General features: G+C 45.6%; 1 protein-coding gene across 1 annotated transcript; it reads right to left on the bottom strand.

Annotated features, from left to right (window-relative positions):
- Positions 1-378: 378 nt before the first annotated feature.
- Positions 379-25,379, bottom strand: plekhh2 (pleckstrin homology domain containing, family H (with MyTH4 domain) member 2). The gene is made up of 29 exons (XM_084470481.1): positions 25,249-25,379; positions 19,211-19,273; positions 18,876-19,025; positions 18,588-18,671; positions 18,286-18,367; positions 17,527-17,721; positions 16,462-17,378; positions 15,906-15,981; positions 15,705-15,799; positions 15,216-15,378; positions 14,338-14,474; positions 13,785-13,898; positions 12,449-12,535; positions 11,733-11,891; positions 11,366-11,446; positions 11,091-11,270; positions 10,666-10,774; positions 10,113-10,225; positions 9,597-9,776; positions 8,796-8,893; positions 8,292-8,469; positions 7,552-7,707; positions 5,827-5,924; positions 5,327-5,468; positions 4,796-4,932; positions 4,271-4,400; positions 2,962-3,048; positions 2,461-2,610; positions 379-1,873 (listed from the first exon to the last, which is right to left on the bottom strand). The coding sequence occupies exons 1-29, from the start codon at positions 25,369-25,371 to the stop codon at positions 1,688-1,690; spliced, it is 4,470 nt and encodes a 1,489-aa protein (XP_084326607.1). The 5' UTR covers positions 25,372-25,379; the 3' UTR covers positions 379-1,687.
- Positions 25,380-26,636: the final 1,257 nt, after the last annotated feature.

The raw sequence follows: 26,636 nt of genomic DNA on the forward strand, positions 1-26,636 counted from the left end.
AACCACACAATTCTAACCTTAACCACATAAATATAACCCTTAACCGTAACCCCTTTAACCGGCTTGATTGGCCAGTGTATAACCCAATCAGCTGGACTCGGTCCAGACAGGTGGAGATGGACTAGGTCAAGCTCCACCCATTTGGTTCTGGAACGAGCACTACTTGGATAATGTTGAGGACATCCCTTTGGTGAGAACAGCTGCATAGTTGTTTCATGTGTGTCTGTAAAAGCCTACAGGGTGTGGTGCCGTTTGTGAGATACAGAGGATACAGTCAACAAAAAAAACCTGTTTGGCACAGATATTTATTCAAATGTCAAAACGTGTAGCCTACCAACATTTGATAGAATAAATAGTTCAGGCACAATACAATTTATTTGGAGGGAAAATGACGGCGGAAATAGTTTAATGCACATGGCAAAACAACATTTTTAAGTTCTTTCTAAACTAACTTCAAGGGTTAAGATTTTTGTTCCTGCGATGTCATAGTCTGTTGGGTCCTCCTCCTCCTTCATGTAGCATTTACCGGCCAGGAAAGAGCAAGAAAACCAAATCCCTTTTGAGTACAAGAAAACCCCTTTATCCATCCAACCTTTACCATTACAAAGTCCTTCACATCACGCTTTAAAAATAAATAAATAAATGAATAAAACCATTCTCATCGCCTTCTCTCCTTCCCTTCCTGATGTGCAGTATTGTTAAACCATCCCTACCACTTTGGTTGAACTGCCATTTTATAAAAGCTGTACGAGCAGTGGACATTATGCCTCTGAATAAGGTTTAACCACCGCAAGTTACTGAGTAACTCCCAGGGACACAAGGTCCATCGCCTTTCTCCTTGAGCAGGTCCTTCCCAAGCCCAGCAAACACATTGCGGACAGGGGTCATCTGTCTCACATGTAATGAGACCTGCACAAATTCTCCATAAATGTCTGCATGCTTTGACCACAGCTAGTAGTAAAGCTATCTCATACTTTTACACATGAAATGACTATGGAAGAAATCATGTGGGGTCCTGACTAGAACACCCAACTGAACAGATTTACGGTCCAGGTTTTAGCTTTTAGAGAAAATGTACCGTCCGGTTTAAATACTATCACGATAGCGGGTTCCACTTTCCGTTCCAATCAGCAGCAGCCATCTTGGAAGGTTACAAAAACGGCGCTGCTCTGTACAGTCATTGTTTCAGACCCGCCCCATATTAGATACACTGTTGTGATTGGCCCCACCTGTGCCAGGTGGGCTCTAACTCTTTGTGAATGGGAGGGGGGACTGACCAACTGCCAGAGCAATTAAAACGTCAGCTCTCAAATTTGTTTGCTTCCCAGGCTAAGGAATGTTTGCATTAAGAAAACAAAACAGTTACACCCTCCAACCTTATCCTTTAAAAAAAACCTTACATAGAGATAGATGGGGAGTGGTATAAAGAAAGAAGGAGTGAGAGAGAGAGCATTACTAAGACAAATAAACATTGTCCTTCACTGTTGTACCATGGTAAGCCATAATAACAGGTATACTGAGCAGTTATTCTTTTAACTGACCCAATTTGTTTTATTGCTCCGCAAAGCCTTTTCATATTATAAATTTAAACTTTAAACTGTCTAAACCGTAGACGAGGAGGTTGGGGCCCTTCATCATCACGGAGGTCCGGCCCAGAGGCTTTAGTGTCATGGCTATACCCCACTGCTCAGAGCAGGGTAGGGGCCTTGCTTGGTCTGCCCGTGGCCTGCGGGGATTTGCTCCTCAGCTCCTTGCTCTTGAGAGTGACAGGCTGAGCGACCAATAAGGCAGGAGCGGACAGGTGGTGGGCTGCGGCCTTCAGCTGATGGGCACTGTTGACGTAGCTGGAGATGAGCAGGGTTATCTCCCTGATCTGTCAATCAAAGAGAACATGGCTCTCAGTGTGGTTTTGTATGTGGGTGCGTGTGAGTGTGTGTGCGTGTGTGTGTGTGTGTGTGTGTGTGTATGTGTGTGTGTGTGTGTGTGTCTGTGTGTATACTGTTTTAGTTCTTTTTTTCCAATGCTTTAGTTAACCACTTTAAGTACACACCAAACAGACACTATTTGTAATTTATTAGTTTAGTTAGTATTAGTTTAGTTTTTTAAATATTGTGTGAATTACGATTTCTTCTTACATTCCAAAGGAATTTATATTTAATGTTCCCCTAATTGACTACACCTACTTTAATCCTTTACTTCTTTAAATTGATCTTCTCCTTGAAAGTACTGACTATTATTTTTTTACTTTACGGTTTCTTCACAATATAAGCTATTTGTTTTATGTATTTATTTATAATTTATTTCAAAACATTCTCCCTAGCATCCTTGAGCAAAATGCCTAACCCCATTCATGTTCCGAGATGACCTTTCAACCATCTCACAATAAGTTGGTCTCAACAACGACATTATAATGATAATACTAAATGTGCAATATAATCTGTTTCTTGTTCACTCACTGACCTTGGAGGTGGGCATGGCAAAGAGATGCTTCTCTGTGGGCTTGTCTTTGGAGATGTTTGGGCCGGCACTCTGGCCCACCACCAGCATGAGGTCCTGGTTACAGCCTCCGAACGTCCCCAGGTTCTTATAGGGGAAGGACACCAGCGGCTTCTGCTCCGGGCACAGCGGGGGAAACATGCTTATCATATATATCTTTTCAGGAGGAGAAGAAAAATACTTCTCAAATGAGAGATAGTTTTAACTGTAAATGAAAGATAAAAAAGCAGCATTGCATTAATATTAAAAGATAAACTTTACATTAAGATGCGTGTCTTATGGTCGCCTACACATTTTTATTTATTTTTAACTCCTACACAACCTAAATCCGATAAAGTGGAATATATGATTGAAGCTAGGTCCTTTACGAACTTCATGGGATCCAGCTCCCTGCTTTGCTGTCCAGAACAATGGCACGGTCAGGGGCCCCTTTGTTTGGGGCTCCTGGAGTAGAGGGGGTCTTACCATAGAGTTGTGCTCCAGGACACTGACGCCGTCCTCGTGCACGGCGAGCCACACACGTGCACCCTGCTCTGGAGAGGCTGTGACGGACTTAGAAGGTACAACGGGAAAGCACATATAATTTGTGTGGTGTCAAAGCAAGCCACACTATTGTTATCGTGTGACTAATACATTGCGCTATTCGATAAAAACGTAAAGAATTTGCATAATTGTATTTTATTAATATTTATAATATTATAATTTAACATGGATAGTGAATGTGGCAAAAACGCTAAGATCAACCACTCCTAACCTGAACACCTGAAAAATGTCTAATTGAATTAGCATATAGGTCGGAAGTACAGACGTCTCCAAAAAGTTGTATCCCACTTTGACCACAGGGTGCGCTTTAACTAGTGGTCAAACCTATGCCGTGGTGTACCGAGCCCCGATTTATAATAAAATTCAGAAAATTGGTATCTGGGCCATATTTGACATGCTGAATCTTTTTGCCAGTGGGACCCATAAGGTGTGAGATAGATTTTGCAGTCCACAATTTGCTCCAAATACTCCTTGCTCCTGCTCGACCTTATGGTATTTTTCTGGTTCATGTTAGAAATGGGCGATGAGTTCTGGCCCATTTATGCAAAATATGATTATGCAAATGATTATTCAACCAATCCCAAATCCGCTTCAGAGAACCACAGAGGCTTAAAACGTGGTGTGCCCATCAAGGACAACCCCCTTAGGTCATTTGAAAAGTTTTGTTTTGATAGTCAAATGATTTCAAACAATCACTGGTGCAGGTGCTCGGACAGCTATTCATTATAATGGCAGTCAATGGGGAAAAAATCCAGCCATTCCCAAGGCCAACAATTCAGGGTTGTCAAAGTTACACAGATAGAACCCACGCTTAAGAAGGCCTCCAAAAAGCAAAGGACCTCTTCGGAGACAGGGGGCGCCATAACTTGCAATCAAACAAAGACATAGTAGACATAGTTTGATCTGTCTGATCTGCTTCAAAGCGGCCAAGGGACTTTAAACTCGGTGTTCGGACGCTCATTAGCCTCGCTGGCATAAGCATGTCAGCATGCTCACAATTGCGCGCATGATGAGTTGGCGTGATCACATGCATTTTCTTCAAAAATGCCATGAAGCATGTCTAGTTATATTGTAGAAAGAAATATAGTTGACATGCCCACGCACGCACACACACACACACACACACACACACACACACACACACACACACACACACACACACACACACACACACACACACACACACACACACACACACACACACACACACACACAAATACACACAGCTTACCTCTGCCTCAAACAGTTTTGCTCCGAAGAAAGGCCACTTTCTGGCTACGGTCAGGTAGATCCTGACGCACTCGGGTGAACTTCGACCCCTGAGAGATGCCCAACGGACCGAGAGGCGCTGAAGCAGCTGTCTGAAATACAAAAAGAAGTCTAATTTGTGCTGATACACAACCTTTCTAATTTGGATTCAACTATGATTACAAATTAGGCATGTTTTTTGGCTCCTTTGTTATTAAATTGTATTCGAGGTATTAGACCATAATCAACATTATCTGTTTATCACAACTAATACCAGCGTGTGCGTGTTTGTGTGTGTGCACGTGTGTGCGTGCTTATGTGTGTGTGCTTTTGCGTATGTGTGTGCGCCAGTGTGTGTTTGAGCCTGTGTGTGTGTGTGTGTGTGTGTGTGTGTGTGTGTGTGTGTGTGTGTGTGTGTGTGTGTGTGTGTGTCTGTGTGCGCGCCTGCATATGTGTGTGCGCCTGTGTGTGTGTGCGCTTGCGTGAGTGTGTGCCTGCGTGTGTGGACCTGAGCTGCTCCTCGGAGGGTGTCCTGCGGTAGTGCTTTGGGTAGAACCTCTCCAGGACCTGTTTGAGGGTCTGGACTGACTTGGTTTGGGCTGACCCAGCCGCAGAGAACGGACGCTCAAAATCCCCAAACTCCACCTTTAACCCAGAGAGAGCAATTCATGATGTGGGCTCCTTAGAGCTGCTTGGTCTTCACTCTAAAACACTGCATGCGCAGTTGTTTTGACCAGGCAACAATACCAACCAGCTTTCTCAGAGTAGTTTTAAATGTTATCATTTCCAGCTAGTTTATTCTATATCATTCTGTGTAGAGATCACATGAGAACCAAATGATGGTTCTCCCATTAAATGGTGTCCTCTGCATTAACATGACCCATGTTTATATGTAAAGCAATGCCATAATTACATAAATATAAGTTTTTTTTGTGTAAAAAGGGCCAGAAACAAGTGTTATTAAAAACAAAATCTATCGGGTCTACTGTGTGTCCTTGAAACCAGATAAATGGGGCCTGTTTTTGGGGCCTGTGTCCACCTGAGCCAGCAAGGCAGCCATCTCCAGCGATAACTCCTTGTTGACAGGGAAGTGTCCCGCAAGGATGGCCTCGTTGGTCTGATAGGCCAGCAGCAGCCTCTCCCTCTCCGACTCCCCTCTCACCTGCGGAGAGAAGTACAGCCTGGAGACAGAAAGAGAGGTCGTGAGAGGGTGACTTTGAGGGAGGGTTGTTTACATGTCTAACTTGCATCTTAATTGACACACGCTTTGGCAATTGCAATTTACATTGTTATGTCAATTCATTTATTTGAAGTATGAGAGACTGAGAGAGCGAGGGATTGAGAGAGAAAGTGAGAGTGAGATAGCGAGCGAGAGAGACAGTGAGAGAGATAGCGAGAGAGATAGCAAGTGAGATAGCGAGCGAGAAAGATAGCGAGAGAGATAGCGAACAATATAGAGATAGTGAGAGAGAGAGAGAGAGAGAGAGAGAGAGAGAGAGGGGTTACTGCGAGAGAGAGAAAGAGAGAGCCTCTCTCTACCTGTTCTTGTAGGTGAGGCGTACTGTCCTGGTGTTCTCAGACTTGCCCGTGTGCTGCTCCTTGGAGGCCTGTTCCCACTTAGAGATGATGTCACAGACCTGTAGAAGACCCGGGGCGACAGGAGTCCTCATTGTGGGAAGAATTATGGCAGCGCTATTAAGAGCAACCTCATCTAGCTGTGTGCTTAAACTGCCCCTGTGCTGGTAGCAGTGGCAGGGTACAGGAGGGAGAGGTCAGTGGCGGCTGGTCAATAGAGGGCGCTAGGGCGCCGCCCCTCCGTCAAATATTCACTCGAATATATCTGCCAACTTTGAATAAACTATTATACATACAAAATAAATCAACAAAAATACATAGCGTTTATCCTTGTTTAATTGTGTGATAGACCGTACTTGCAACTGCCAGTAACCATTCAAATGCGTCTGAACGTCAATGATTTGGGCTAGGCTTGTTATTGGTCATTCAAAATAAAGCCCTCCTTCAGATCAGGGGCGCCGGCCAAGTTGAAATCAACGTAAGCTCGCAAACTTTTTGCTGTCTATCAAGCAGAGATGGTTTTTTTCCCAGGCCAATGGTATGGCGTTTCAGTTTTTTTTTTATCACCACACGATTGGACAATTCAGCGAATCAATGTAAAAGCACTTTCCACCCATTTCAGTGGAGTAATTGGACTCCCCAAGCAATGTTATACTTAAAAGGAGCAAGTAAGTTACATATTAATTTAGTCTTTCGGCCTGTAGCATATAAATAATATAAAGCAACTGTCCCATATTTCTAACTGCATTTGAAATAGCCATTGAGACACAAAAATGGACGCTATAGGACAGTGATCATGATTTGCCTCAATATCATAATAACAACAATGGGTAAGCTTGTAAGCTTGCCCAGGCCCTGCAAGTCAGGATGTAGGCTATGAATCTGAATGAATAATAGGTAATAGGTAGTGGCCATCCCCAAAATGCACCAGAATACAGGAAATCAAATCTACCAAATTCATTTTTTTACTGCGCCCCACCAACAATTTTTATCACCAGCCGCCACTGGGAGAGGTGAAGACTATTCAGGGGGCCCTGAGAGGGAGAGGGCCCTAGACAGGTTCCTGGAATTTAAATCATCTTTGATTTATCAGTAGGTCAAGAAGAGAGGCCTTTTTTTCCTTTATATCTGAAATAAAACAATGGAAAAAGAATTTGATCTACTGTGAGGCAAGCACAGTTTGGCTAGCAAGGTTAATATGCCTAGCTCGGTAGCTTATCGGTCATTGAACTCGTTTTTCCCCCTCAATCCTGACTGGTTGTAATCATATAGACATCCAGTAAATCAAATCAAAGCTTCCGATCTACTGATTACAGTGGTGTGGTTGTAAAAAGAAGCGCTATATCTAGGGGCCCATACAAGTTTCCTTTCATGAGGCCGTGAATTCCTGGCTTTGCCCCTGGTTGGTACCACTGTTGCCCTTTGATCAACCCTCCTGTCTCTGGACACAAAGGCAGCGAGGTCATTTTACTTTACTGAATATTATATTATTATTCTCTACTCTGTGACAAGCAGACTCACTCACTGACGCCAGTCTTTGACTGAATACTATCACAAGCATGTGTTACCTCTTACAATATCAACACCTGGCTTGGTCCAACCTACCTGAATTGCGGATGGAAAAACAAATGGCAGCAAGTAAGACCAATCTGAGATTCCATTAAAACCAGATTAAAAAGAGCTTCGAACCTTGATGCCTCCTTGCAGGCAGTGCTCCAGGTCTCGTCCGGTGGGGTCGTCTGTGTACAGACTGAAGCCCGATTGGGCCGTTTTCCTCACGCCCGAGTCCTGGTTCAGCCGACACTGGAACTCCTCCACAGTGGTGGAGGCGTCACAGCTGACCACCTGGGGAGACAGCCAGGCTGACCAGTGAATCACTGCACTGTTTCCACACACCATGAGGAGGTGTGTGGACACAGTGTAGTTGCTCATGGGTACCTCATAAAAAAATATTTTTGGCTTCACACAGCTATAGTTGTAGTTATTATACAGTGTATCTTAATGAAGTCGCACAGTGTACGATTCTCTCGTGTCGCTCCATCTGGCTCTTTATTAAAGTGTGCTATATTTAACTTCCTGCGAGTGTTAGCGAATCATCAACCAGAATATTCCATGCCTGTTAGCTTACGTCTTCAGAACACACAGGGAGAGAAAACCAGGGCTGGGCAGCTACCATTGTATAGTAATATAATGGTTATATAGAGGATGTGACGGAGACCATCAAACAGAGCATACAGTTAAATATGTTCTGCGTTTAAAGTTAGCGTAACGTATAGTCAATACAAAACGAATGTCAACAACTACTAATCTTCTCAACGAGATAGATCGGTGAAGGTAACGACAATGCTCTTAACTCAGAGTTTGCGTTTGATCCTTTAAAGCTGTGTGTTTGTGTGTATGTTGTGAGAGGCCTGGGAGGCCTCCGGTACCTGGTAGGCACTGTTGAGGAAGTGCACAGGGACACTGAAGGGCAGTGAGTGGTGGTAGGGGTTCCTGAGCAGGATGGACAGGATCTCCATGCGGGACGGCCGGGCCTGCCGCTCCCCCTTCTGCTGCGTCCGCTCCAGAGAGCGCTGGCAGTAGATGGCGTACTTACCCACCTCCGTCCTGGAACGGAGAGCGGGGTGCGGCTGCTTACCATGGAGGTGCAATACACCAGAACGGAGTCTTTTTGGTTTTCTGTGTTTTTTACATCCAATTCATTTATCAAACAAGGGCCAATCGAGGCTGAGAACAATCGAAGCACGTTCTATTGGCACAATTGCAAATGTGAGCATTTCATGACCATAAACAAACAGATCTTAGCCCGATTATTTATTTGACTATTTTATATTATATACATATTATTATATTCAAATGAGTAGATTACAGTTCTCTATTTGAAACATTGCTCATCCAGGCAAAGGTTTGGGAAGCCTATGGTGTTCACCCACCTGGCATCTGCATGTCTTTTGAGGTGTACCTGTAGAAGCCAGAGGAAAGGGTGCTGTGGTAGGAACAGTCCCACACACAGTGCTAGGAACTGCCAGCCCTAGAAAACAATACAAAATGTATCGTTATGTGCATGTCAAATGTCGCCAATACAAATGACATACCTACCTCCAATACAAATAATACATAACAAGAAAAAGGAGAACTCAAACAAACAAAGACTAAGATTAACAGAGCATGGAAAATTCAGTTGATTTCTACTTCCATGTTTACTTTGTGTTGCGACACTACTCTACAAGTTACTTCTGCTTGGTGAGTTTGTGTTTGCCAAAAACGCTCTTAGAAAGCCTCCAGCAACATAATTGGTCGAACAAATATGAAGCAAAAGAATGTGAACTCCATTCATCAAGATTTTAGTTCATCTGCCAGGAAACTTTAGATATTAATCTAAGTCTGATTTGTCAGACTATTCTGGCTCTACAAAGGGGAGGCATGAGCACACTATTCTTATATGCTCCCCCTGCTGGCTGAAATTGTAATTGCATATGTTCCTGGCACCATCTTGAAAAAACGAATACAGGAAGTCAGTCCCTGACAGTTCAACCCATTCCTTTATTCGTTGGACTTTATTCCTTTATTCGGACTGACTCCCTGTATTCGTTGAAAAAACGAATACAGGAAGTCAGTCCCCGACAGTTCAACCCATTCCTTTACCAATAGCAAACACACTGCTCTCACAATACCTCCACTATAAAAAACACCATGATGTGCTTCTGCTGCCCCCAAGTGGTGGCGGTGTGTACCTGCAGTGGCCCCGGCTGGCCATGGGGCTCTCTCTTGCGGGTCTGCTTGATGAGCTGGCAGAAGAACTCGTTCTGCAGCTCTGGGTGGGCCAGGCACACCTGCAAGGCACTCTGGGCCAGAGACACGTGGTAGTCGATGGCCGGCGCGTCGATGGCAACGTTGATGAAGAGTTGGCAGGTCTGGGTGCATTGGAACACAACAGAGGAAGAGGGAGTGGTGTGAGCTTTCAAATTACCATGGCAACATGGTCTATTCATCTCATCCATTGATCCATGGTTCCCCTGATCTGTCCGTCCATTCTTAGACTTTCTGGTCCCAGTTTCTGTACCCCAGTTAAAAAAACATTGATGTGTAGAAATGTAGACACACAAAATGTAGACACACACACACACACACACACACACACACACAAACAAACTGGGAGGTTTGAAACTAGACTAGCTAGACTAGACCATCCCACCCACAGTTGAACCTGTCCTAGTGTAGTACAGTAGCAGACTGGGTGGAAGGCATACCTTGAAGAGCTTGACAGCCTCAGTCTGCAGTGCCTGAGAGGGCAGGGTGGTGAGGGGGGACACCAGAGCATCCTTACTGAAACACAACACCGGATGCCTCCAGGTCTGAGAATCTACACACACATACACACACACACACACACACACACACACACACACACACACACACACACACACACACACACACACACACACACACACACACACACACATGCTTAATTAGTTAGTTATAACAGTCATATATAGTATACTGTATCATTTAATAGATGGATATCTATATGCATGTTACTTTCCATCAACACTGCCATTTCGGTATCACTTTGTCTGATTGAAGGTGGGGCTTAATAAACTGGAGCAACACAAACTATGCAGTGTGAAGTATAGCACTGTGGTAGGTAAAGCACTGTGTGTGTGTGTGTGTGTGTGTGTGAGAGTGTGTGTGAGAGTGTGAGAGTGTGAGTGTGTGAGTGTGTGTGTGTGTATGTGTCTGTGTGTGTGTGTGTGTGTGTGTGTGTGTGTGTGTGTGTGTGAGAGAGAGCGAGTCAGAACTCACTTGGGTCCCCGTCCTGTTGGAACAGCTTGCCGGCCAGCTGTTCGAACTCCGTGCCCACCTTGCCCAGCAGGGCCCCTGCCGCCACAGACAGGTGGTACAGCCACGACTCCTGAGGACCCAGCGGCAGACACACACACACCCCCCCCCCCTCAGTAAAGCACCAGCACCCGCCGTCGTTGGCGTTATTTGATTTAAAAAGTCATGACTCAACTTTTGTGAAGTAATCGTGCATATTGTGTTCCTTTGTATGGAACAGCATACTTCAATATTTTGATATTTCAATATCAATGCCTACATACACATCAACTAGTCATGGTAGTAATTCCTCCATATTGCTCGGCCCTCCCTAGTTACAACCACACAGCCAATCGTTGTGCAGCGTCCAACGTTTTTCCCAGCCGCGTTGCCCGCGTGTGACCTCTGACCTTCTCGTGGCGGGACTCGATGAGCAGGTAGGTGGGCCCTTGCTCCTGGGGATGGACGGCGATGGTGAAGGACGCGGCCTGCAGGCCCCGCCCGCACGCCTTCAGGTTCTCGTCCGAGTCCCGCGAGGCGTCCACCTCGTCCACCTGGGACTCCCACAGCTTGATCTGACCCAGGGGGAACTGTGGGCCACGCACGGCGCGTCAGCTCTGCCCTTAGCTTGACCGAGTCAATCGACTTTCAATACGAAAAATATATAGACTCTTTTGTCACCCACCTTGTCCTCTTGACTGCGGAAGTAGTACAGCGTTTTACCGATCAGGGCGCACCACACCCGCTTGGAGTAGCCGTGCTTCACCTGCCACAGAGACAACACACGAGATGCTGTTTACCTCCGTCGACCCGTTGGACTCATGTCTTCTAAACTGTCACAGCTGCAATGCAGTGGATACTTCTCTGTGTAACGGAAGGTTCGAGGTGCAAAATATAAACAACCCCCGCATGGCTACGACTCTCCAGCAGGAAGAAAAAAGCACATTGTTGTAACTCCAGAGAGCCTAAAGCTGAACTACGGCGATCCCCAGGCATGAGCGGATCCTGCTGCTAAAAGCAAGGGTTCCCAATTTGACACCCCGAGCGGTCACCTTGAGGAGCAGCCCCTTCATGCTGGGCCGGACGTCAGGCTGGGTGAACAGGGGGCTGGCGGCCTTCAGCCTCAGCACGCTCTGCAGCACCCGCAGCCACTCCTCCAGCAGGTTGGGCGAGTCGGCCTTCAGGTAGCACACACGCCGCCCCGTCACCACCTGCAGGGCGGCAGGGGAAGAGGTGGAGGGTTCAATGGACGAGGTTTGTGGAGGCACAGAACAGGATGAGCAGGGATTGGGATGATTGGAGTTGTTTGGTAATTGGGGGCAGGGTCCTTGAGTGGTTACTGGGTCTGAACCTCAAAGTCCACAGTCTAACCCCGCAGGCATCCCTGAGTAAACGCCCTGACCCCCTACCTGCTCCTGAGTTTCATGGATCTGAATTCACTCTTATTCGCTTCAGATAAAAGGCTCTGTGAATTATAAATAAATAATTACAGTCTGAAAAGAAGATTTTGTCTAGGAATGAAACTGTATGTATAACTGAATTTGCACATAGGCTCCAAACATATAATTACAAACGATTTGGCTTTAAGTACTATTTCAAACGTAAAGAAGGCTATAGAGAAAGAGTCATAAACAAACCATACACACTATAAGATACGACTACATTGTAAATTATAGGCGAAGGGCTCAGACATGCAAACAACATTGCGTACAGATGTTTTAAGTACAGGTGTTTATTAAAGTGACATTTAGTAAGGAGGCTCAGGTACCTGCAGCACTTGCTTCCCATCGCCGCGGGAGATGCTACTGGTAGCGTTGACCTCTATCTGACCCTGAGGTCTACGGATGACATCGCTCTGGAGAGACCAATCACATGGTGTTGTTAGTTGAGGTTATTTTAAGACCCATTGACCCATATCTCAAGAATGAGCTGTTAACCTGAATTCAACCCGTTTACAGCCCTTCCTGTCCCACAGGAAGGCCATCATTATGAACTTTAACAGTTTGTTTTTATGAAGCATTTTTTGAAAATACTCACTAGATTCAAAGCTGAGTGGGAGAGCTGTAAAAACATTGCATTTACCAATTGTTTGAAAGCATATGGTAGCAATTACATCTAAAAGGTTTTTACCTTGTATTTAAAATGACTACATTTTGTATTCATTGTGAAAGTTAGGGTAAAAAAACCTTTCAAATCAAGTTTAAATAAACATAAAAATTTGCTCAAATAAGGGTATAAAATGTATACGATAGATCATTTATTGTCCCCAAGGGGACAATAAATAAATTTTTTCTCAGTGAATGAGACAGAGACACATGACCGTTAACCACGACCACAACATAAAAACAACCACTGACAAGACCCCAAAAATCACATTTCCCACAGAATACAAGGACACATATAAAGACATTAGTATACCTAAGAAGCTTGGTGTAATCATTTATAACTTGTATTCCCTAAAGGATCCAGTTGGATGTATTCAACAGTATGAACAACTCTGTCTGTTGTGAGGGACCCACTGATCAACAGTATAACACTGTGTGTTGTGTGGGACCCACTGATCAACAGGATAACACCGTGTGTTGTGTGGGACCCACTGATCAACAGTATAACACTGTGTGTTGTGTGGGACCCACTGATCAACAGGATAACACCGTGTGTTGTGAGGGACCCACTGATCAACAGTATAACACTGTGTGTTGTGTGGGACCCACTGATCAACAGGATAACACCGTGTGTTGTGAGGGACCCACTGATCAACAGTATAACACTGTGTGTTGTGTGGGACCCACTGATCAACAGGATAACACCGTGTGTTGTGTGGGACCCACTGATCAACAGTATAACACTGTGTGTTGTGTGGGACCCACTGATCAACAGTATAACACCGTGTGTTGTGTGGGACCCACTGATCAACAGGATAACACCGTGTGTTGTGTGGGACCCACTGATCAACAGTATAACACCGTGTGTTGTGTGGGACCCACTGATCAACAGTATAACACTGTGTGTTGTGTGGGACCCACTGATCAACAGTATAACACCGTGTGTTGTGTGGGACCCACTGATCAACAGGATAACGCTGTGTGTTGTGTGGGACCCACCGGCGACTTGTAGTACAGCAGCTCTCCATCTTTAAGGACAAACCAGCGTCTCTTCCAGGTCTTCTTCCAGGTCTTCACCATCTTCAGCAGATACCCAGACTTCTCCATGGGCTCCTGGAAGCATCAACCATCACGGTTCACCAATAGAGCACCACGAGCTGACAGCATATTACACTAACAGTAACTTCAAGTCGTTTGGCACAGCCTGAGGACATCAGACTACCGCGAGAACAGCAGGACTCTGAAAAGGTGATGGAAGAGATAAAATAATGACTGAAGCTTTTTATTCTATTTCTATTTATTATTCTATATATTCTATTTATTATTATTATTTATTAAAGGGGGCGGGAGTGCTTGCCTTGACAGACAAACTCCTTCAGCCAATAAGCGTAAATCAATTGCATTGTTATTTCCATTACATTGTGATTTTCAATGATATGTACGCTCGCGGCAATGAATTTCCTTTCTGGAGGACAACAATATTGAATGTGATCTGTCGGACTATTTGGTCTGCCATTGGAGATCCAGAGGGCGGCGGTCACTCTGTCCTTACGGTCTTCCCGTTGTCGCTGGCCGAGGCGCAGGTCTTGGGGAGCTTCTGTTCAGGTTCAGAGCAGTCGGTGTCGGTGGTGTAGGCGTCCGGGGGGATGGCGTAGTCGCTCTCCGACGTCATGGAGGACATGGACACAGCTTGGAGGTAAAACCACAAGAACGATATCTATTAAACATTGTATCTGAACAATATTTGAAAAGACTCAAAAATATGTATTTTTTATAGATATTTGAGTGTATTTAAAAATAATTTGTAGACATATTTAGTACTGAATATATTAGGTTATTAAGTATAGACAGATACGATGGATAAGTTATATTTATCATAATTATTTAACTCTCACACGCTAGTAAATAAAATGAATCTCCAAACAGCAATGAATGGCACACACATGCCCCACTGAGCTTCATTCATAGGAGGACTTGTAGCACACATGAGCCCTTTTAACACAAGCAGCCTGTGCCGGTAATCAAAGGCACATTCAATCCGCTCTTCCACTTTCCCCGTATTCACAGCACGCTGCAAGACGTTGTCAAATGGCAGCCTAAGTTCCGGCATGACCTTATGTGTGAACAATGCTGTCACATCAATGGCACAAGCTTTGCATTGTGAAATGTTATTTTTATACATCAGTGGTAAACATGTGCAGGGGGTAAATACATGTTTTCAAACTGCAGAGATTCTAGCTCCAAGGTAAAATGTTATTTCCCGGAATTTGTATTGTGACGTTTCACTGCATGACCATCAGAAACAGCCACCTTTACCAGAAAACTCAATCCAGCAATTTAACGTCATTCGAGTAAAGGGGCTACAGATACACATCCACCAATAAGGCTCAATGTGTGTGTGTGTGTGTGTGACAGTGGTGTGCGCTGTACCTCTCTTGAGGGAGCGCGGGCTCCCGGGGCTGCTGTCCTTGCGGGAGCTGGAGCCGGAGGTCCGTGAGCTGCAGAGAGACCCCTCCTCCTCCCCGGAGCTGGACTCCTCCTCCGAGCTGGACTCCTCCTCGCAGAACGCACTGCTGCTCAGCAGAGTGGCCTTCTGCACACACACACGCACACACATATACACACACACACACACACACATACAGACACACACACACACACACACACACACAGACACACAGGCACACACACACACGCAAACACACGCACGCAAACAAACACACACATACATACAATGCTTCATTTCACTGAAAATAACACCATCATCCAAGATACCGTTTTCTTTTTACTCTGTGATCTTGATCACATTATGTCATAAAAGAAATCTATGCAGAGTTTAAACCGCTGAAATTCAAGTATCATTTCTCTAAGAAAACCATGACTTTGTGTTTATCGTTATTTGGTGTCTGCTATGCCTACCCCCTTGAGCGTGGTGTAAACAGGCGTAGTCATGTTGTTATAGATGAGGGAGGTGTAGAACACAAAGGCAGGGTATGAGGACTGCAGGGAGGGGTCTGGAACGTAAAACAACACTTCAGACCAGCAATGGGTACGTGCCACACAGCCAATAGACCAGCACTTAATAATTAAGCAACCGATTCCCATTCCCCTCCATCTCGCCTTTGCCAGCCGGGTCTGTACAGGACGTCTCTGAAAGCCTGATTCCTGACTTGGCCACAGCATAGATACGACTCTCCTGTAGGAAGTAAACACACACATTGTAACTGCAATAACAATAAGTTAGCTGTGTTTAAATGAATACATTATTCTGGAGGACTGATAGTCCATATCTTCTTCCGTGCCCATGGACTCATTAGTCAGGTATAGCCGGCAATCGCTACCTATGGGTAACAACCTAGCAGCAGGCCATCTGGATGCTGTGTAATCTAGAGAGCGCTTCATCTCAGTACTACTAAAAACGTACCTGGTTTGGGCTATTACACTTGCTGTTATGGACTAAGATATGTTATATGTCCAATTATTTATTTACTTTAACATAGCTTATCTCATTTTAACGTGTATATTTTTGATTACGCTAGATATATGAAGTTATATTCAGTTATGCTGTAGAATACCTGTGTCTCACCACAAACATTTCAATGTAAAGTTACCATGACGTATTGTGCATGTGGGATATAAAACTTGACCGTCAGAGGTCAAACGGTGCGCCTCCTACCCATGATGGGAACCTGTGCAGCGGTGGTGTAGGGGGTTTACTGCCCGGGGCCGAGCTGTACGGCTCCGGACCTTCCCCGGGCTCCTTGCTGCCGGCGTCGCCCGGGCTTCGGGGCGGTAACGGAGAGCCGGGCGACGCCGGCGAATCGGGGACCTCCTGCGGGCCGCCCGTCTCCATGACGACCTCCCGCCTCTGCTCCTGGTCCCCGTCGAGGTCCGTCTCCTGGGGCCGCAGCGGGCGCAGCAGGCTGAGCGCGTTGCGCGTGCGCCCGTGCGCCGTCTCGCTGTAGACGGGCGGCTGGCTCAGGTGCTTCTTGGCCTGGGCCACGCTCAGCACCCCGAAGCCCTGCGCCGGGGTGCGCAGCCGGGGCTGCTTGGGGGAGGCGGGGGTGTCCCGGGGGTCCCGGGGCGGGTTCGGGCGCTTCGGGGTGAGGGCCGGCGTGGCGGAGCCCGTCGGAGGATCAGCGGGTGAGGAGGCGGAGGAGAAGGACGAGTCCAGCCGGTGGGACTGGAAGCGCTGGTTGAGCTCCTCGGAGGTGAGGTCGTCGGGCTTGGAGGTGAGGCTGTCCTCCCTGTCCCCCGCCGCCCCGCCGCTGCCGCCGCCGCCGCCCGGCGTCTCGTGCAGGCTGAAGCGCGGCCGCTCCACGCGCTGCATGTCTTCGTCGAACAGGGAGCTGCTGTCGTCGGAGGCCGTCAGGTAGTACTCGCTGCCGGGGCGGCTGAGCTGGAGCGGGGCCGCGGCCGGGGCCGCGCCCGCGCCCGGGCCGTGGCCAGCGCCCGGGCCGTGGCCAGCGCCGTCGCTAGCTCCGCCCGGCGGGCCGTCAGGGGCGGGGCCGGAGTCCGCCACGGGGGCCTCGTCGCCGGTCTCCTCTCCGTCCATCTCGGAGAGGGCGGTGTTGTTGTCGTTGTTGCTCCTCGCTGTCGGAGAAAAACAATGAGGAACCAGCTCATGACTTATTTGCAGTTTACTCAATTACACATAAAAAAAGTTCTAGGAAGGAGTGGGGGGAGTGGGAGCGTTATAATGAGCGATGTTGTTTATGAAATGAACCGCTGCAGTTCTCACCGCTGTTGCCTCCCCCCCACTCGGCCTCTCTCAGGGGCTGGGCGCTGACGGTTCTCTGGGACGGTTCTGGTCCGGTCAGGACCTGAGGGCTCTTCCCCCGCACCTGGAAGCAGCCGAAGGTCAGGCTGCTGAGCCGCTGGGCCTCCCCGGGGCGGGCCCCCACCCCCACTGATAGCCCCCGCTTCTGTTCCAGGGCTGGACGAGATGGAAGCCACACAATAAACACACACAGACACACACGCACACACAGTTCAGTCCTCCAACGGAAAAGTTTATGGCAATTCTTTCCATGTGTTTTCCACAAGTAATGTGATAAACCCTAATTTGGATGAACAGCTCAACGATCAGATTTCTCTGTTTATGAACAGTGTTTATGGACAGTTTATGGTCAATGTTTTAGTGTTTTTTATAACAAGGCTCTTTTGAGTACTCAAGTCTGATTGGTCAATGACGGTACAAGTTATGGGTGCAGAGCAAGTCCACATGGGCTGTGTTCTTTTTTAATGCGTCAATCAATGCTTTCTTGTGGTAAGCCTCATTATCTGACAACAATTGTAAAGCTTAATATCTACTCACGAACACAACAATCTCAAAAGCTGAAAGATGCCTTGGATCCATTATACCCTAATTTTGATTAAGGTCATTAAGAGCGTCATTTATAATAGTATGTTTCCTTAAACCGACCAGTTCATGTGTCCTTGAGACTTTTACAGTGAAAGTTCAAAATTAAATGAGGATTTCATATATAATAATCCTTACCCAGCACTTGTTTCTGTAGCTCCTGGATCTGAGCTTCCTGCTGTCTGTTACTCTCTCTCAATGCAGCATTCTCCACCTCAAACTGCACACAGAGTCAAAGAGACATACCTCTTTAAACTGCACGTCAACATGTCTAGCCATTGACACTGTTTATTGATGATTGATGATGATGGATTTGATTCCGTCTGAGACCATCCATGCAAGGAAATGTACACCCCAGACTATTGTAACTACAGTATTGCAAGCTATGGAGCGAGGCTTCTACCAAATCATCATAATAACTGTGTTATTGGTATATTTACATCAGACAGCTTCAGCATCACCCATTCCTTGATCTTGGCTGCCTTTTCCTCCACCGTTTTGGAGTCCTGAAGCCGAATCTGTTTCTGTTGACAGCAAAGAATTTGCAATTTATCAGCATGTTTCATACATAATCTTCTGCTTAGATGTTATACTGCAGTGACATCAATGAATCGCTGAAAAAGAAAGGTAGGGGCCAAAACAAAGGATGGGGCCTTGGTTCCACAGCCAATCAGGTACCAGCATGGCTCTCTTGCTGGCCCTTTACAACGGGTCTTCAGGCCCCATACCTGCTCCTCCAGCTGCTGCTCCAGCAGGACCACGGCCTCCTCCTTCTCCTGCAGCAGGGCCTGCAGCTCCTGGCAGCGGCCGAGCAGACGCGCCTCAGAGCCCCCCGCCTGGCCATCCGGCGCCTGCAGCTTCTCCCCCATCCACTGCATCTTCAACAGAGAGAGAGAGAGAGAGAGAGAGAGAGAGAGAGCGAGAGAGAGAGAGAGAGAGAAGTGAATACAAGGCATTTGAATACACAGACACATCACAACGTTCACTGTTTGATTTGTTATTCCTCAGGATTTACTTAATTCATTTGGTGGCACACAAACACACACATGTTTTCTTTGTATACCTGCTGCTGGGCATTGAAGGCTCGCTTCTCTGCATCGATGACCTGCATCTCCAGCTGCTGAATCTACAAGGTGGAAAATCACAGACATCCCATAGTTAGAACATCAACAGTTCATCATCCTGCTGTCCTTAACTTGACAGATCTACTCCAGAAGGGAGTTCAAAGAAATAACTTATTCTTAGTTAAAAACAGAAAAAACCTGAGGCCAACGCAAACAATATCAAGCCAATCCAAACACACAAGTTGTGCAAAAAAAAAGAGTTATTTTTACTTTTTCAATTATATTGAAAAAGAAGTCAGCGATGTAAAAACAATGCACACACTGATTGGCCAACACAGAGGCCACAGTTGTGTTGCAGGTTTATGTGTGATGGAGGAATGTTTCACAGCTCTACGATGGTGTGGGTTTACATCAAAAAGGTACAGCCCCGCCTTTGTGTGAGGCCAGACTAGAGAGGGGCATGGGAAAACTGTTAGAAATGTGTCAAAGGCTGCATAAAACACATAATACTGTGCTGTAGCTAAACACACGCACGTGCTCGCACACACACACACACACACACACACACACACACACACACACACACACACACACACACACACATAGATAAATACATTCCTGAGCTGTGTCAGAAATGGTATTCATAGCAAAGTCTGCTTAAAGGGATATGCAGAGATAACTGTAAATTCCAAAATAAACTCCAAATCTATCATGCGTCTATCGTGCGTCTAGAAGGGGGATCACTGGGTTAGCATTTGTTTTCCGTTAGCTGCTTCCATAGCTCTTGTTCTTGTGAGGGGAATACACTTTGAAATAGTTACCAACGATTTCCAATGTCTTCCAAGTAGTCGCTTACGTGCCAGTAACAACACATATCATTTTGCACTACTTTCTAGCGATCTAGTGGTCGGTTGTGAACGAGCCGGTTCACAGAGCCGGCTTTTTTAAGTGAACGGTGGGAGTTGGCTCCCGACCGCGAGCCCTTTATTTATTTTTAATTTTTTGTAAATGCAATGAAAACTATCGGCCACAGCAATTTATTGATGTTAGAAAATTGAATTTTTACTTTTGCATACTTCAGTACAAAGGATGTATTGAATAATTTAAGTGATATATAGGCCTACACATACTAATCATAAGTCAAAATGGGCTACATTTGGCTGAATTATAAAAGGTATAAGTGGTAATATGAAAAGCCGTTTGGGAGGCGAAAGAGCCGGCTCTTGTTGGTGAGCTTATCCAAGTGGTCCGGCTCACTAAAAAGAGCCGAAATTCCCATCACTACCTCCGGCACTACTTTTTGCCCGGTGTGTGTCTGCATCACAAGTAGCCTAATAACCACAGCGACGAAAATAGTGCTGAATAAACAGTGTTATACATTACTGCTATGCTTCATATTCAAACAGGCAGACACACACACACACACACACACGCATACAAACACACTTATTTCCAAATATTAACGGTCCTCATTTTAGAGCCGTTCCAGAGAAAAGGTAAAGGGTTCTTGTGAGTGAGGTGGACCCAGGGATCAGGGGTCCCCTGGTTCTGGTTCCACAGACCGGTTGAAACGAGCTCCGCCCAGTCCAAAAGCAGTGGGGATAACCGCACCCTACCGTAACCACTCACTGTTTCCACTGACGCAGCTTTTCACTCTGACAGAGCTTTTACTCTCAATCCGTCATTTCATTTTTTTATTTGTTGTTTTCAATGTCAATGGTGTACATTTATTTTGTTGAATCAATCCAATTCTTTCACAATAAGAGTAATATATTCCATGATGTGTTTAAATGTGAGGGTTATCTACAAATATATCTCTCTCTCTTTTAGCAAAAAGGTAAAACAAAACAAACAAATCTTTCACAGCTTGTATGAGTTACCGTCTCTCCTAGTAGAGCACACTTATTTGAGTGTTTCTTCTCCCTGATGCCTGCTTTGCTTTGTATATAAATATAGGCATCATTATGGGCAGCACAGCCTCATATTTTTTAAAAGGGGGCCACAGCAAACCTGCTCAAACTGGTTTCATCCACTCTGCCTTATAGAAGAGACCTAGTAAGTACTGGCATCAAAACATGTACACATACACTCTGACCCCCCCCCCCCCCCCACCAACACACACACACACACACACAGACATGCTGACACAGAGCTCTTCCAACACATACACATACAGCAGACATGCAAAAGACACACAAACACACACACACACACACACACACACACACACACCCAGGGCGAGCAGTGTGCTCCGTCCCCTCCCAGTGAGGCCTCTCCAGGCTTTAAGATGAACTGCGTGCGACGGACCGCATGTCTCAGATATAGAGCCTGGCAGAGAATAGAACACTAATTACAGGGCGCCGCTTCTCTGCTGGCTACAGCTGGAAAGCATATCAACCCCCCCACACACACACACACACACATACGTACATACATAAAATCCCCTACAGCCACACACACACACACACACACACACACACACACACACACACAGCCAACCAGACTCACAGAGCAGGCCAGCAGGGAATGATGAGGTGGGCTAGTGAGTGTTGGGCATCCTGTGCCCACACACATGTTTTTATCTCTTTCTATTCACCGTTATCCATGTTTGTACAGGCAGCAGGCGGGCTTTAGTCAGCCCCAGTACTGTGTGACTCAGCTGGAAGAGCAGCTTGTGATCAATGAAGCCTCTACCCCCCGCACACACGCACGCACGCGCACACACACACACACACACACACACACACACACACACACACACACACACACACACACACACACACACACACACACACACACACACACACACACACACACATTTCAGTGAGTTATACTTCCTGCTGTGTCAGAGTAGCTCATGGCCATCATGATGTCATCTCCATGAACAAGATAAAGAAGTTTGACTGTTACTTTTTGTCCTTACTTATTTGTGAAATTTAATTTGTTTGTTAATTAACGCTCTTTTTGTCAGTGTGTACCAACGCAATTGGCACCCTATTTTCAGCTTAAATACAGTGTTTTACGAGAAGAGGTGCTATTGATGTAGATTGATTTGAGATGTTACTTCCCTCTTTAAATCGGCTGTAATATCGGAATGACATCTTGTTTGGTATAATGCACACTGCCTGATTCTTCTAAATACATTATACAATCCTTGAACAAATCTGATCCCTGTACCTACCGTTAGACAGACACACACACACACACACACACACACACACACACACACACACACGTACACTTACACACACACTGTCCCTATGGTCTCGGAACCACAAGCATGACTTGATCAGCGTGGCGGATCTACTTTCAGATCACAACTCCAGTCAGACTTCCATTCCTCAAATTCCACAACTGGCTCACTGTGGCTGGTCTCCTGCCTTACTCCATCTCTCTCCCTCTCTCCCCTCCCTCTCTCTCTCTTGCTCTCTTTCACTCTCTCTTCTTCTCTGGCTCTCTCTTGCTCTCACTCTCTCCTGCATTTCTCTTACTTTTTCTGTCTCCCTTTCTACGCCCTTTTTTTCTCGCCTCACCCTGTCTCTCTTTTTTTTTTCTCTCTTTCCCTCTCTCCTCATCCCTCCATCAATAGCCAGCTCACAAAGCCTCTCTCTGTAGCTGCTGGGCAGCGGTATAGCTGAAGTCTAACTGAGTGCAAAAACTCTCAGCTAAATTGCTATACGTGGTATATCTTTATCAAATGACCACATAGGGACTTTGGAATCTATTTAAGGTTGAATTAAATCATATGAGAACTTAAGATCTAATCCGGACATTAAAGTTAAATGCATACATTTTCTCGTTCAGTATTAAGCAGTCTAATACATACATATTCGTAATACATACTCTCCAATTGTTTCATATAAAAATTGCAAAACACATATAGAAACAGTCAACCATCATCAATCCAAATTGTGACATGATGTAAGACGAGCAGTGTGTGCGTGTGTGTGTGTGTGTGTGTGTGTGTGTGTGAGAGTGTGTATATATGTGTGTGTGTGTGTGTGTGTGTGTTTTTTTAAATAGGTCTTTTAACTAATCTATACTTTTTTTATACTTCTATCAGAGTGAGTGCTTTCAATGAACTTTTGAATCTAATTATTTTAGTTCAGTTAGTGTTGGCACTGGTTGAAAAGTCCTAATTCTTTTTTTTTTTTCTTTCTATGGACGGTCTTAGTTGACTGGCCTTGAGTCACTAGCTCACTTCCTGTGAAAATGTGCGTTGTTTACTAAAGTATTAATTTCTTCCCCCTGGGCCTCTCAGCTTTTAATTTAAACTTCTCTTCATACTTTCTCCTTGGTCACGGTGATGGACCTTGGACCTAAATGGACACATTTGTGTCCATTTATGCCGCCCTTCATACATAGTGAAGAACTACCTTGATATGTTTCCAGAAACAACTCTGTATTTTTGATAAAGAATCAGGCTGCTTGTGGGGTATTTTAACATCCATCCATCTAGAACAGCAGTGGGAGCCACTGAACACAGAAACAACAATGCTAGCACGATGAGATCATAGCATTGAAAGGTCATCTTGCATGAGGTCAGAGTTCTGTTCTGACTGAGCACAAACAGTCAAAGTCAAACATTTAACACAGTATGGGAAGCACACGTATGATAGAGCAGGTTTATACTGAAATGAAAGTTAGGGTAGCACTTTTTTTGTATGAGTAATATTATAAACCTTATGGAAAGCAACAAAAATAAATTTTACCCATAGGAGGTATATGCCACCCACACAAAAAGGGCAGGCAGTTCTCTACGGTTTCAGTCTGGGAGTTTGTAGGGCCGTCCAGCTGGGTAACTCCTGCCCTGTAATTGACTAGAGTTGGGCTGATCTCATGGTGCAGTGCACACTGACTGCAGCCTTGTGGTCAGGAGGCTGTTTACATTGCCTTTCTAATCAGGGTCCCCGGAGAGAGACCACAGAACTAGGGCACCGGACGGGAATGGGGGCCGGGCAAGACTCCGGGGCCTGCAAAGACGGACTAGGCAGAATGGACAGGTCTCTGCACTATAAGTTGGATGGACGTGTGTGTGTTATATACATAACACACACGTATATACATATATATACATATATGTATATATATATATACATATATATACATATATGTATATATTTGAAATGCATTTTCTTAAAGCGGCCGTTAACTGTAATTTGTGTAAAATATGTGAAATTAAATATGATCGATTCACATCCAGGCACATGAAAGCACATAGATTCATTACCATACACACACCTACACTTTCGGAAACATTTTGTGTCTTGACACAATTCCTCCATGTCTGATGTTCTGGTGAGCGGTGTTGTTTACCTAAGCATCTTTGCAACGTAGTTCCCGGTAAAAGACTGGGATAACTTTAAGGCTTTGCTATTGATTTTCACTATTCAGACATGCAGCTATGTTTCTGGAACATTTCTGTCTCGTGCCCTTTCACACATGGAATAGCAATGCCGAGATTGATGGGCCAAGAGACGGTCCAGCAGCTGACGTTAATCAAACACTTATGTACTGCGGAGAGAGCAGACTGAGAGGAGCTCCCTTATTCTGGGATCTGTCCATTTTCTAGCCATACTTCTAGCCAAAAGGAACTTGTTTGCAAACAAAGTAAGCTGTACGGATAGTATCATAGAATCACCAGAAACACATTCACTTATGATGTCCGAAACGGAGTCTTGCGATTGGTTTTGTTCGCACCACGTGAAAGTCCTTTAACCCTTTACGTGCCTCTCCCGGCAATGTCACTGCTTTCATTGACTACATATCTGTACAGGTAGTCATCTGGAAATATTACTAGGTTTTGAGCAGGCAAATTGCAGGAGATCGACCCCTGCTCCCATTCACACATTGAACGACCGGACAAGACTGCATGTGTGAAAGGGGCTCTGGATAACTAGGTGACCTCTAACCCTTGGCTGACATTCTCCTGTCGGCCGTTGTTAAGAGAGACCCCCTGCTGGTATGAATGCAGACCCCTGACTTCAAATGGAGCGTTTGTGGGGTGAGGGGTGGGGGTTTACGGGGACGGACCAACCTTGTCTCCGGTGAGCTCTCGTATTTTGATGATCTGCACCCGGAACTTCATGAGCAACGCCTCCAGGACCAAACACTTCTCCTTCCAGTCCTCCTGGCTCATGGCCTCCTCACCCTCTGCCATGTTGAGCCACACCTTCCTCACAGAGAGGAGAGAGAGAGAGAGAGAGAGAGAGAGAGAGAGAGAGAGAGAGAGAGAGAAAGAGAGAGAGAGAGATTGAAAGGGAGAGAGACAGAGAGGGTGAGAGTGTGGATGAGAGAGTGTGAGAGAGAGAGTGTGAAAGAGAGAGAAACAAAATAGACCAAATTCTTATTCCGAGAAGATGCCCGTGAGTGGTGGCGCTGGTTGGCCAAAGCGTTGGGAAGAGGAAAGGTGGCATTGGCCATCTGCGTCAAATGAGAGATACTTCTGAATAATAAACACTATTCACGTTGTTATGGGTATAGTGGAAGGATGATTATTTGCAGTGGCAGACCGACAGGCAGGTCAGCAGTCAGGCTGTTGTTTTACAGCTAGCCCACTAAGTCAGCACCTGAGGTATTTCCGGGAGTGGGTGGATGGGCTAGCCTGGATGGATAGTGGTTGGGCAGTGTCCGTCCAGCACCTACATCACTGTTACATGTTAGAGTTTGGAGAACAGCACCTTCTCAAATGGCTGCTGGTCCAAATATGGCCTACGGGAAGAAATAATAGAGAGAGATAGAGAGAGAGAGAGAGGGGGGGAGAGAGAGAGAGAGAGAGAGAGAGAGAGAGAGAGAGAGAGAGAGAGAGAGAGAGAGAGAGAGAGAGAATAGAATGTGTGTGTTAGAGAGAAAGAGAGAGAGAGAAAGAGAGAGAGAGTGTAAATGAGTCTCACCGCCACTGAGACATAAACTGCGTAACAATGAGACCTCAAGTTGACAGACCAACACAAAGAAATGTGTGAGACAGCCAAAAATAGGGCTGGAATATAAACAAAATAAAGAGAAGGAACAATAGAGTGATAGAAAGTCAAGGGGGAGAGATGAAGTAAGATATGTAGACAAATGGGCATGTAGGTCAAGAGGATAAAAGGGAAAACTATTTATTCTCTTTTAATATGGGCATGGACTTATCACGAAGAGGGCAAGCGCTTACGTCTGAAGGACGGCTTACTGGAGGACTCCAGAAGACAGCAATCTGAAACTAAACAAACACCATAATGTCACCAGCAAGGAAATTACTTGAGTATGACATGGTGCTGGAAATTGGCATAATATTCTGAAATGGTACTTTAATGGTCTCCACTCAACAAAGGTGTCACGTCTCTTCCTTAGTTTTCTCTGTATTCAGCCTAAGATAAGACCTCTTTCAGGAGTTCATTTTCCATATTGGATATGACCAGGCCAGTGAGTGTTGTGATAACCCCT

Source organism: Micromesistius poutassou, assembly GCF_964030765.1.
Source record: "Micromesistius poutassou genome assembly, chromosome: 7".
NCBI classification, from domain to species: domain Eukaryota; kingdom Metazoa; phylum Chordata; class Actinopteri; order Gadiformes; family Gadidae; genus Micromesistius; species Micromesistius poutassou.

Bases quoted from the DNA above. Each gene is read 5' to 3' on its own strand.
- plekhh2 (XM_084470481.1), bottom strand. From the start codon at position 25,371: ATGGCAGAGGGTGAGGAGGCCATGAGCCAGGAGGACTGGAAGGAGAAG. The intron at 12,536-13,784 runs GTGGGTCCCACA...TGGTCTCTCCAG, and splicing joins TGCTGTACTACAAGTCGCCG to AGCGATGTCATCCGTAGACC. The intron at 1,874-2,460 runs GTCAGTGAGTGA...TTTGATTGACAG, and splicing joins TTGCCATGCCCACCTCCAAG to ATCAGGGAGATAACCCTGCT.